Source organism: Amblyomma mixtum, chromosome 7 (genome assembly GCF_055824585.1).
Source record: "Amblyomma mixtum isolate Tamu chromosome 7, ASM5582458v1, whole genome shotgun sequence".
Taxonomy (NCBI): Eukaryota; Metazoa; Arthropoda; class Arachnida; order Ixodida; family Ixodidae; genus Amblyomma; species Amblyomma mixtum.
In genome coordinates, this window is record NC_143018.1 from 103,514,225 (window position 1) to 103,528,030 (window position 13,806).

General features: G+C 46.4%; 1 protein-coding gene across 1 annotated transcript in view; it reads right to left on the reverse strand.

Moving 5' to 3' along the window:
• Positions 1–1,925: 1,925 nt before the first annotated feature.
• Positions 1,926–13,806, reverse strand: part of LOC149337063 (uncharacterized) — an 81,033-nt gene continuing 69,152 nt past the window's right edge. Inside the window, exons 29-32 of the mRNA XM_089553298.1 lie at positions 12,841–12,889; positions 8,585–8,691; positions 5,592–5,868; positions 1,926–2,502 (exon numbers count right to left, since the gene is read on the reverse strand). Coding sequence (XP_089409424.1) covers positions 2,197–2,502; positions 5,592–5,868; positions 8,585–8,691; positions 12,841–12,889 — 739 coding nt within the window. The 3' untranslated portion in view covers positions 1,926–2,196. The remainder of the gene's footprint in view (positions 2,503–5,591; positions 5,869–8,584; positions 8,692–12,840; positions 12,890–13,806) is intronic.

The window sequence follows — 13,806 nt, forward strand, 5'->3', positions numbered from 1 at the left end:
TTTCGCAACTGCCATTAGCAGATTAAATGTTTTGCGAAGTTTCTTCTATGCTACAATAAACATAACTGTGGACCGAATTCTGCGGGCACTAGAAAAAGAGCTGCACAGGTCTTGCACCAAGAAAGCCTAGGTGACGTTTTTATGTAGAGGCTGGAGTTGAAAAGCATACCTCATTCAACGGTTACATTCTTTTAATTACCAGATAGTGTTTTTTTTTTTTTTCCCGTATATTTGAAAAAAAGTATCAACGAGGCTTTACTGTATATTTAGTCCAGTGTTGGCTTCACCTCACGATTCCTGCATCTTAATCCGCTCCGTAACATTACTCCAGGGCACCAAGTGATCGTCACAATCCATTCTTTTTGTTTTTCCACTTCCATTTTGATCTTCTTCTACTTCTTGTTCCAGGCCTCCTCCTCATTATCATCATCAGCCTGACTATTCCCACTGCAGGGCAAAGGCCTCTCCCATGTCTCTCCAATTAACACTGTCCTTCGCCAGTTGCGGCCACTGTATCCCCGCAAACTTCTTAATCTCATCCGCCCACCTGACTTTCTGCCGTCCCCTGCTACGCTTGCCTACTCTTGGAATCCACTCCGTTACCCTTAAGGACCAGCGGTTATCTTGCCTTCGCATTACATGCCCTGCCCAGGCCCACTTCTTCCTCTTGATTTCGACTAGGATGTCATTAAGCCGCGTTTGTTCCCTCACCCACTCCGCCCTCTTCCGATCTCTTAACGTTACCCCCATCATTTTTCTTTCCATAGCTTGCCAATATCCCTCAAGATTATATTGTATTCTACAGAGGCCACGCAAACATCACTAAGTGCTAAGGTTGGCCCTAAAAATGCTATGCATTTAAGAATTGTACCTTTCATGTGCGGCGAGTGGAGCCTAACTGTACAGCACACTCATTCTAACCAACACTGCGCTTCTGCTTCTTCTAGTCTCTTCCGATTCTTCTTCAGGCCTACCTCAATAACATCAAATTCTATTGGAATCCTATCTACTCACATAAAAAAACTGCCGAGGTGGCTGTTATGAATGCTAAGCATTTAATAAATGCTTCCTTTCTCTCTTCACAACGGAGAAAGTGGGTTTACCTGGCAAGCTATCATGGTCACTTCTTGACCTGCATGTTTTATCACACAAGAACACATATGAAGGCTCTTCGATTCCCCCCACCTCGTTTGCATCATATAACTGTAAACCCCAACAATGTCAGCAAGGCTATGCTCACTACAGAACAAAACCCTCTCACACTGACCATGTATATGACACCACATAATGGTGTAGCTGGTGCCATTGTTAATTACACGGTTCAGTATTCCTTTTACTAGCAATACCTAAATTGTCAGATATACACACACACGTGAGAATACCAACACCATGAAGACGTTTGCCTCTGCTCATGTGCTTGAGTGATATGGTGCATGCCAAGCCAAGTCTGAACTACACACTGTGAACCGCACAGAAAAAGTAAAGTCCGATACTTAATACGACGAATGTCACTTCAGTGCTGACTGCATACCGTGGAGGTTTCGCGAAGAAACTGCGTATTCACAAAAAAGGAGTGTTGAAGGCCTCAGCCCCACCTGTCACATTATGTGCAACCTGAGGACTTGACTAGAACTGGGTGTCACAAAAGTGTTGGGGGGGGGGGGGCACTTAGACTAGTGCGCGCTTACACGGTGGATACGTTTCCTTCTTTTGACACTGCAAAATGAACAGGTCAGAAGGTCGACCTATGTTTGCATTTGCTTGTGCAAGTATAGTAACTGATGCAACTAACATTCTCCTCAGCAACCCTAAATGGATGCAGACCTTTTCGCTTGGTCGGTCAAGAATTGTAGGTGCATGGAATTCTTTTCATTTGTCAGATGGTCCCACTAAACAGATTTTTCTTTGTTGACCTCGAAACCCTACCATTCCCAAAGCTGATAGCAGCCTTGGGCGTACCTAGGCCACCATGTACCATATTTGCGAAACATTATTGCACAATATTCTCGGCCACTGCCAGGGTTTGCGAGGACAACACTACCAAGCATTCTCCCCACAGCTCAAAAAGTGGCAAGAACTGGAATGGGCTAACCCAAGGAAGCCATGTTCTGGAAGAGTCGTCATCCTAAAACTGGACCCCGCAATGAGGGAAGGGGGGTGCATTGAAAAACGGGCAACACCAGCGCATCAGGCCAGTCACCAGTTGGCACGTATCTCGTTGACGACGCAGCGCGGGCACGCGAACGGGATGACGCCCGGCATGGCGTAGCCGCGCGCCAGCAGCTTGGCCGTCAGCGGCAGGGGCCGCTGCAGCCGCCTCAGGAGCGAGTCCTCCAGCTCGGGCATGGCCGTCTCGTGGAAGGCCGCGGCCGTCGTGTTGTGGCCACACGAGAAGACCAGCGCGTTGCCGGCCAGCTTGTCGGGCGGCGAGCAGCCACCAGCCTTGGCCGATTTCTCGGCGAGCAGCGCCTGCGTCAGCCGCTCCACCTCGGGGGCCGAGAGCTGCGCGGAGAAACAAGAAGTGCTTACCCATTGCGACTAATACCCCTGCCACACGGCAAATTTAATGTCATTCCCATCGAATGACATTCGTTCAAAACGACATTAGTTTGCTGCCACACGAGAAAATCTAATGTCATTCGATGAAAACGACATTAGGTATCGAATGAGTTCCCTGAACACATTCGCCTGCGACGTCCGAGCTAATGTGTTCCCTCGACACCAGAGACTTGGTGAGAATATACACCGAAAAACACGATTACAAAAACGTCACAAGCACTGTAATATTTCCGCGTCCCTACGATTCATTTATGTATATAAAAATGCCAAATAGAATTGGAAAAAAATAAAACTCACTCTCGCTACCAGCCTTGCGTGGTTAACATTCACAACATGGCGACGCCCAGCTCGCCCACTTCGGACCGAATACTGCGTCGCCGCTGCATTTTTCGACGCGATAGCTTACTCTAAACGGTTGTATTCGCTTTTATTTTGTGCATTCCCATCCCTCCGTAACAAGATAGGTTTGAAATATCAGTCGCTTTTGAGATAAATTTCAGAATTTCTTGATGCTAGGCTTAACTATGTACGGCGTACACTGTCGTCATAGCAACGACCCCGAGCGAAGTATTTCTCCAACTTTGCACTAGAATCTACATTTTCAGTTCATCCAATTGATTTACATTAAAAAAAAACAAAGCCTTCGAATGCATTCATTACTGCCGTTAATAAAAGAGAAAAACGTTTTTGCGGCACTCAGCTCAGGAGGTTTGACTTGCTATCGTCTAGATGGCGCCACAGTATGTTATGCTTCTCGCGCGCTACGCTAGTCACACCTAAAGTCCCTAGATCAGAAAGCTCATACAGGGACTTTAGTCACACCCAACCACCGTGCTCCCTACTAAAACTGTTGTGAGGACGGGCGGCAGTGCGCGCAAGGTGCGCCCGTAGCATGCGCAAAGCTTTTGCGGACGCACAGCTAATACTGTCTAATTTCACCATAGAGAGCATTTCACAATATGACGTCCGCCATTTGCCTGCCGCCGATGGCTGAGGTTTGGCTTGGCTTGGACTTGTGGTGGATAGCAGTGATCAACACGTTATTGAAATCAACGTTTTTAGATCCCTCGCACAGCGCGCCTATCTAAATACGTTGATTAAAATGAGGATGAAGATTTTAGAATCGGTTTCCATTAGCAAAGCAATACTTTTTTCAACGTATTGAAGCATACATCGAAATTTTTGTATGCTGTACTCACTGTACTCTTTTTCCATCGCAATCACCATCATTTGCAAATGACATTAGTTTTTGCCGTGTAGCAGCGCGCAGAAAAAATTACATTAAGTCGAACGAATGTCATTCGATGGGAATGACATTAAATTTGCCGTGTGGCAGGGGTATAACAAAGGAGGAATGCAAAATACGGCCAAAAGCAGTGGCAGATTTACAGGGGTGACCGACCCTCCCAACACTTCAAGCAGGAAATTTTTCGTGGGAAAGCAGCACTGGCTGCCAATCAGTTTCACCGAACAAGGTCAACAAATGCACGGTGCAATCTCCTAACCATTCCCTCTAGCCAAACAACCCCTAAATCCACTACTGCAATAGTGACGACACTATTGCCCATAGCCAGCGGCATGCTGGTATCCCCATATGGCTAGGAGGAAAAGTATATCCACACACTTGCGCCCATTTGTTCTATTGCAAAGCATTTGGTTATCATGTGCACAAGCTTGCATCGAAGTTCATTTTGCTAAAGCTTCCAGTGCATGTGCACCCGCCTGTGACACTCGCTCACTGCCAATGGAACAACAGGGGCATTTCCAACCCACCTCCGTAGATGGGACACACTGTATCACAGCTGTTTGCACTCAAAAGAAACACAATGTGGCAACACAAACCTTAATATCTTTAGGCATTCATCCGATCACAGAGATCAGAGGGTGCTAACTACAAGGCACATTTCTATTCTGGGAATACCAAGCACCTACGCTCGGGTGGCCTGTACCCATCACAAATATCCATGGGTTCCCAGCAGTACTGTTACTCATATGCAGCAGCCCTTTCATAAGAGACAAATGAAGACAAATAACTTATCACTAAAGCATTGCTGCAGTGCCAAGACCATTATCAAAGCAAAAGAAAGGCAAAGCACGATGATGAGTGCATCATCAGAGCAACCGTATTGCTGTTAGGAAAAGTGCTGCACATTTCATACTGTTCTACACGCTACTGTGCATAGTTGTAATGTCTCACCTTTTCTGAGCATACATCTTCCACCATCCTCCCATTAAACGGGATACAAGTGCACTTTGTGTGTGTGCAATGGTACGTGTCCTTCATATATGTGTTTGCACATCAGCTGCTCATGTTTCTGTCACCACTCTAAAATCATATGTGGCAATTCACTCTGTTTCACCTTAACAGAGCTCAAGTTATTTGCTGCCTGCATCGTCAGTCCTTATATGTGCAATTCACTCCATTTCACTTTAACAGAGCCAAAGTTATTTTCTGCCTGCACCGGCAGTCCTGGTTCACTTCTTCCTCTAGATTAGAGATATGACACAAAATCCTGTTCCCTCTTTTGTGCACACTGCTGGTGGGGACAAGCACACACACGGCCTGTCTCCACCTAAAAACTGAGTGTCCCACACGCCTCGTTTGAGACAGCTGTAGGCATCAGCTCGAGTGCACTACGTGGACAATGGCCCTAGGTACAAAAAGATATTAGACACCTTTAGCATACTGTGTACCGTGTTGACGTTAGTGTTAGCGGAGTACCGGGAGCCCGCCCACTGCCGCTGAGCACGCGCTGATTCGTCCTGATGCAGCATGCGCGCACAGCTGCCGGGTTCCTGGCGCCATCTGGCGCTGTCAAGGCGATTTGTGCATGCGCATGGTATGCATGCGGGCTCCCGGTACTCCGGTACCGGTAACGGTAATACGGTACATGGTATGCTAAAGGTGTCTATTGGTTCACAGTACGAAGCATGCTTGCGCTTCATTCTCTGCTCTGCTCAAAGCCCGCGAAACGCCGCCTCCGAGAAATTCGTGCCAACAGAGGGCGGGTTGCAGGAGCTAGGACACACACCCGTAGAGCGGCCTTCCGGCGCATGCCGTGCCCGAGGCTGCGCACCAGCTGCTCCCAGAGGCGCTGTGGGGGCACGGCGGGCTCCCAGCCGGCGCTCTCGTCCACCAGCCGGATCTGGGCGGCCAGGGCGGCGGTGCCCGACCGCTCGAGCAGCGCCCCGATGAGCTCCCCGTGGGGGCGCCCCGACAGCACCCGCTCACGCATGGACCCCGCCAGGGACAGGCACAGGGCCGGCGAGAGGCGCGACACAAAGTGGGACACCACCTCCCGCTCATTGCTGCACGCACAGGGACGGCACAGCGAGTGAGGGTTAATGAAGCCTGTACCATCAATCCATCTTGGGGCCACTAGCACGTCCACTCAGGTGACGTATACAGCAGAACCTCGTTATAACGGAGTCGAAGGGGCCCGGTGGTTACTTTGTTATAGCTGTAGCTTCATTATAGCCAGTGTTGACCCAGTTTCCAAGAGGAATCGTCACTTCGTCTTTTATCGACGCTTCGTCGTTGTCGGCGCTCTGGCAGCGATTGGCCTAGGCGGTATCAGGCGGGACTGTCGTGGTTCGCTACAATTTGCTATATCCGTTATTTCGTTATAAACCGTTTCGTTATAACAAGGTTCGACTGTACTTGGTAGTACAGAAAGGTGGGCAAGTTGGTTATTACTATCCAAGGTAAAACAGCGCGGAAAAAACATGAGGACGGAACAAACACGACAACACGAGTTGTCGTGTTATCATGTTTGTTCCGTCCTCGTGTTTTTTCCGCGCTGTTTTACCATGGACTGTACTTGGTATATACACACAATGCTCGTTGTGTCCCACTGCCTATACACTTCCTTTTTTTTGTCATTTCCTTTCTGCAAAGTTATACTGAACTGGGTACAACTGCCTTCCGCGATTTCCATAACCAGCAATAAACAGCATTCGATCTGGTTGCCCACAGAGCACGTGCGTAGGCAGTCAACAGCAGGTGCTGGAGTGAGGGCAGGTGAAAAAAATGTCCAGATGTGTCACAAAAAAGCAAGAGTTAGGTCGTATGAGCGGGAGAGCAGTTTAAAAGACAAAGGAAGAAGAATGTAGTGGCAGCAGTAGACATTGTTTCATGTCGGGTGGGAGAGTAATGCAGCTCGGTGTCCTAGGCCCAGTTACTAGAACCAGACGGGCAAGCAGGGAATGTCCAGGTAATGGGCACTAGACGCTATTCATGCCCTACACCAAGTAGTGCAGCGCTCACACACCACACCACCTTCATGCTTCCCTGCCACAGTCATTCCTTACTGTAGACCAGTGACAAGGAGGCATGCATGAACTAGCATTTGAAGCCTTCAGTAGGGGTATGCGAATATCAAATTTTTTGAATACAAATCGAATACGAATACTTAGTTCCGAATATCGAATCGAATATCGAATAATCAAGGAAAGACGCATTTAACCACTCCAAAACATTTATTTGAGCATCCAAGAACATCACAGTTCAACTATCAATAAGTAAATGAACACAAAAGGTGTGTGTGGCTGCACCGAAAGTACCGAAGTCTAGAACATTATTCTTAGAAGAGTGGAATTTTCACAGAAAATGGCTAGTACTCAGCACTGATTGAATCTAGCATGCCATAAGCGCAAAAGCGTGTTACTGGGATGAACATTAAAGGTTGTTGTGAAGAAAAACCAGCTGCTCCACATGGTCAGGCAGCAGTCGTTCCCTTCTAGCTGAAACGACTTCTCCAGCCACAGGTAATTCCCTCTCACTTGGCACTGAAGTGGCACATATTGCGATGTATTTCATGCACAGCTTTGACTATACCAGCTTCGCAGGCATAGCCACAAAGAAGCCCACAAGCACAGTCAGTTACGGCATGGCCCAACATTACGCATGGCTCTGGAAGCCGCCATGTTGTTATGTCTATGTCGATTGGACTTGCGCACCGAAATGGACGCCAGTGCTCGCAATAAAATATTCGGCTAAATACGAATATTCGCATGGGATCGAATAATCGAAACAATACGAATACTTAGATTTCGAATCGAATACGAATAGCAAAAATCTAATATTCGAATTATATTCGAAAATTTCGAATATTCACACACCCCTAGCCTTCAGGCACCTGCCAGAAAGCCAACGGCCTGTTGGACTTCAGCGTTAAAAGTACATCCAAGCTAAAGGGTTGAATGTTTAGTTTAGGTGGCTGCTGTAAACTAAGTCTTTTCCATCAAGCATCAAGTGTGCTGCTGTGAAAAATGTTCACAACAAGAAGTTTTGAAATTTCACAGAACCTAATACAGTACAGTCTCGATGATACAAACCTGATTGGTACGAATTTCAGGATGGTGGAAATTCGTGAAATTCCCCGCCGGAGTACATTGTGTACAATGTGCAGAATCAGACGCTCCGAACACACTCCCGTGGCACTACAAGAACACACAAGTCACGACTGTCCCCTCGAGCACTAAGCATTGCTTGCACATCACCGATACCACAATCACTAGTCAGGCAGACTGCACTACCAAGTTAATCCCGTCAGCCATAAACGGATCTGTGTGAATGCATTTGCCCTGCTTCTGCATAGGGACTTTGTTCATTTTTAATATGAATTTCGGATCATAGCAATTCTTTTGGAACCCTGTGAGATTCCTATCATCGAGATTCTACTAGTAGTATCTAGCTGGAGCTTTGTGCAGCTCTGTCACCCCTTCTGCGTCCAAGAACATCATCTGGACTTCTCAACAAGCCTTCCTTTCACTACACTATTACTGAAAACCAGAAAAAACTTTGTTACCTGCCATCTTATGCTGTTGCAATTTGCAAGATAATGCCTAAAATGAAACAGAACTTTCAACAAAGAAAATTTTCATAGTTCTCATAGCTGAAGGAACGTGAAGCCTCGACATTGTGCACGGTTTTGTAGAATGCGTAGCAGGGTCTGTTAAAAAAAAATGTAGAATGCGCCAGTTTCATTTGGAATGAGGTCCAGCTTTTCCGTAGCTGTCTCACCTGAACAGGACGAGGCCAAGCGAGTAGCCGATGTCCGGCAGGTGGGCCTGGAAGAGCTGCTCCAGCGGACTGACGGGCAGCTCCTGCTCCTGCCAGAAGCTCACCATCTGGGAAAAGGGGCAGCACCGGGGGCATGACCACGTCTCACACTATATATTAGAAAACATCACTCATGCAGGAAACATGAAGGGAACAAGGCACTATTCAGTGGTGACATGCACAAAAGGACACGAAAAAAATGGCTGAGGCTTAACTTGGTTAAGCCTGGAGAATGCGAAGCATCATCGTGTAGCGTAATTTGGAGGCGCACAACCACAGCGACGGCGCGAGGTGGGCCCCCGTTTCTCCACTGTCGTGACGTCATCGTGTCACGTGGTGTGACGTCATCGTGTCACCTGATTTGGAGGCGCATAACCACGGTGAAGGGCTGAAGTGGTAGCTAAAGTAGTATGCTTCGCATAAAATATTGAAGGGGACACTTAAGCTACACCTTAAAGGTCTGACAAGATAGCTTAGTGGGGTACTTGCCATACTACATGCACAATTGGCCGTTGCCTACTTTATGTTCATAGATATCTGGGAGTCTTCATACCACTCCTGGCGCAGTAGTGCAGCGGTTCAGCAATGCGCCACCACCCTGCGATGGCAGGTGCTCCCAGCGGTGGACCTTGTGCGGCCCAGGTTGCTCTTCTCGAGCGACCAGTCATTAATTTACCTGCCACAGTGGGCAGGTTGCTCACGATCCGGTGGGCAGCTTTTGATGACATCGCAAGTTCGCGTGACCTAAGTGCTCCACCTGCCTCCTTGATTGCCTCTCTGGGGCATTTTTGTGGATTTCTCGCTCACGTTCAACGATGCCAAAGATGACGCCGGATTTTCTGCGACACGAGCTCCCTAACACTATCACGTTAGAGAGAAAGATGCGCCAAAGTAAGAAATGATAAATCCCACTGTACAGAACTTATCTTGAATTGGTTTGGTTTATTGGGGGTTTAACATCCCAAAGCAACTCAAGCTATGAGAGACGCCGTAGTGGAGGGCTCCGGAAATTTCGACCACCTGGGGTTCTCTGACGTGCACTGACATCGCACAGCACACGGGCCTCTGGAATTTCACCTCCATCGAAATTCAACCGCCGCAGCCGGGATCGAATCTGCGTCTTTCGGGTCAGCAGCCGAGCACCATAACCACTGAGCCACCGCGGCGGTAAGAGAAAGTGGGAGAGGGAAGGGTTAGGGAGGATGGGAAGTGACAGGTGGTGGCAGGGACACGAAGGTGGCCAATCAGGGTCAAGGCGTGGAGAGAGTGGAGACGGTGTACGGAGGAGTGTCACAATGATTGCTGGATTGGATTGGGATAGTGGAGCAGGGGTATGATGCATCACGCAGACAGTGGTAGTGGCTGCTCCATCCATGGAAAACACTGAGGCTAATTCATACTATGCTGCATGAATGGTGCTGAACATCTGTGAATTTTTGTCATGCACACACATGCCTGCCAACCAAATAAAGAGCAATATCAAAATGTCTGACAACAACGAAAACCACGTGCTGTCATCTCCATGTACCGTATTTTCCAGTGTATAAGACGTGGCTTCTTTTCAAAAATCTTGCTGGCGCATCCTATACAAGGGTGTGTCTTACACACAAATTTTCGTGTTTTTTTTTGCGAGTTCAGAAATTACTCAGGTTCTTCATGTTCAAGCTTTTTTCACCGAAAAAATGTCACTACCAATGACATGGTTGTAACACAGTTAATAATTCAATACGGGGACTGCCGTACGAAACTTTTCTTAGGTGAAATTTATCATGAAACGGCGGGGATGATGACTTCCGGGATCACAAACACACGGCCGTTTCGGAGGCCCCTAGCAAAAGTAATGTGAAATGACAAAAGATGGCGACAATCGTGCTTCTCGCCATTGTCAAGACAAGCCAAGACAAGCTGGCGTTCTTTTTTAGCCACCCTTTGCAACTTTGCTCCGTGTACGTAGTGCGAAGAGAATGTTTCAGCCACATTGCCTCCAGAAATGCGCGAACTTTTTTGTAGTGCATCCGAAGATGAAGACTTCGATGGTTTTAAGTAGAAATAAAATGTTATGGACATATGGGAGAGTTCTTTTGTTTTTTCTTTTTTTTCTAAAATGTGGGCGGGTATAGCGTGAGTGTTGTCTTTTTTGATCATTTAGCGTTGCTTCAGAATTTCTCACAGCTACGGCGAATTTCGCATCGCGCAAGCGTGTTTAATTAAGTTTCACAAGCATAACTGGGTAAATTTTGGTGCGTCTTATAGACGGGTGCGCCTTATATACCAACTTTTTCAATGACAGCCTGCACATATGGCAGGTGCGTCTTATACAAGAATGCGTGTTATACACCAGAAAATACGGTACTAGGATTGACCGAATACTCAAAATTTTGAATATGAATAAAAATATACTAGTTATTCTGTTCATACTTGATTCAAGATGTTGAGATTCAAGGATTTCCGAAAATTTGGCAGTGACAGAAAACCGCGCCAACTTTCATAAAATCCTACCATGTCAGAACTACAATATCTGGGCAAATTATCTTAAGTTCGAGTTTAAAGAGTCAGCAACACAGCACAAAGATGCCCTCTTCGCTTCCTTCTCCGTCGCTGACATTCGGACGTTGCTGGCACTGGACCTCAAGTGAAATCCCGCAAGTGGGCCTTCCCACATATCACATGCGATGAGAATAAGATGGCCAACCACATGCTTCGAACAGTCACAACGGTAAAGTTAATTTCTTTTTTTTTTTCGACCCTTCCATAACGTGTTTCATACTTAATGCCCACACCTATGAAACTTGTCCTATCATATTCACAATGCTAGTGAGAGGTCTGCCATTTTGATTTGGCCAACTCTGATATGTGAGAAAGCCTCCTTGTGGAACTTCGCACGGGGCTCTCGAAGGGGGGCCCAGTCGAGGTGTCAGCGGCAAGGCATACGATTGTGTAAAAAATACCGCCTATTGCATTGTAATCCACGTACCTCTGACGTGATCATAACAGCAGGCATGAGAAATATCGGTGCCCCTGTCGATAGGCCAAAAAAATAGCCTGGCCGCATAGTTTCAATTTCAGACCTTCACTGCCAGCCTGTCAGATCGCACATTCGTCAGCCGTTCGAACTCAGATGCACGCCGCTTTTGGACACCAACTGACATGTCGGACACAAGTAAGCACAGTATATCACGGAATTGAAGGCAGCCAATATTAACAGTGAGCACTGTTTTTAAACTTTCTGAATCAACACTATGATTCAAAATATTGTTACGTTTTAGTGAAAGCAATCCAGCAGTCAGGAAAACAGCAACAAGCCTTGCAAACGAAGCTCTTTATTTGGGCTGACTTGCACCCGCACAAGAACAGAATCACTCGGCGGCGGCGTAAGCAACAAGCGTGCTCGTCAGTCGTCGAACTACGAATGCCCGCCGCTCGCGGCATCGCTCAATTTAGAGCCAGCAAGGAAACTTCGAGATAACAGGTCGAGATCATCTACAGTAATCTAGAAAAACATAGATGCAGCTCTTCGTGGCTGTGATCAATCGAGATTAGTCCGGTCGCTTCTCGCGTCACAAACAAAAATGATAACACCCCTTTGCTGCGGCCTTGAGCGTGAACGAACGGACACTACAATGATACGTGGCAATATCGCAAATGAAAAATGTATTTTCAAAAAGCTCACTGAGCTGCCTTTCTTAGCAGCGTTCCATATTGACAGACTAGCGTCAATCAAATTTCTCATGCAGCAAATACAAATACAGTTTGTGTATTTTATGATGTAGAAGAAGTTAACATGATTTCAGCAACGATGTCACGCACAGCGAAGCTGTTTTATATATACGTGCAATGCGAGAAAGCTTTCAACAAGCTTTCAAAAGCGTATTTTTCACCATCGATATTCCAAGCCCCAATGCCGACTCAGAAAGCTTAAAAACTGGGCTCCCTATCGATACTGACGGCCTTCAGTTCCACAATATATAGTAAACCAAAAATTGAAAAGGTGATTAGTTATAGCTTAGATATTTAATCGTCTTTTAATTTGCATTCTATCATGCACATAATATCCACCGTGCTGTGCAAGTCACGTGCACAGACCACATCAACGTTTCTCTCACGGTTTCTTAAATAAAAATATGTAATGATTTTAAAAAATCAGCCGGTATACCAGCTCGTATTAAAGAATTATGCACCTCCTTGGCTATAGCGCGCCAATGCGTAGACGCACTCACATTTTCAAAGAAGCCACAGTTGGCCTCACTGTTCTCCTTGTCAATCAGCCTGAAAAATAAAGCAAGAAAACAGGCATGTAAAAAAAAAACGTCTCAGAAGCATCTGAAACTCTAGCCACACGGTCTGAGACTGCCTTCGGGTACGGCTGCTTGTGAAATGCACTGGAAATGAAAACAGTGCAGAAGTGAATGAGGAAACAGTAAAATCGCAGTACTATAATTATGTGAATTGAAAAAATCAAATAAGACAAAATGCAAAGACAATTTCTTTTTAACAAAATATTAACACTGGTGCTGCAGAACATATGGCTGTTACCCCAAAGACAGGGCGCACAAATTATATATATATATATATATATATATATATATATATATATATATATATATATAGACACACACACACACACAGTTGAACCCGGGTATAAGAGACACTATGCACCCACAAGCTTGGCTGGCCCATATGTGTCCTTAATTGGACCTCTTTTGTAACAGACCCCGGATATAGAAGACAACTGGTTGTAAAGGACAAGTTATCCATGAATTTTGGTACTGAATCTCGCTTGTAACAGACATTTAGCTTCGGATGCCGTACCATCAGTCCTTAACTGCAGTTACATCCACTGTGACAACAAAGAGGGGACACACACTTGCGCAAAAAATATTTATTGTTATTTCAGCAAACACTGTAGGTCAGTGCGCTATGAAATGACCAGAATCACCTGCTATTGGAATGCAATGTAGGAGGGCGTCTCAATCTTTCCGCAAAGGGTACGAGCGCGTCCGCACATCCGTGCGTTAGCCAAGAATTCTGTGAGCGAGTGTTGGGTCACCAGTTTGCGCAGCTTCCATTTGAAAAGTATTGCAGATGTTGTGTCCACAAACTTAGAAGAGCTGAAGATCTACCAAAGCACACAGCAGATACCACCTAATGCACTGCGTTTCATGAATGTACTTGGTGAAGTTTGC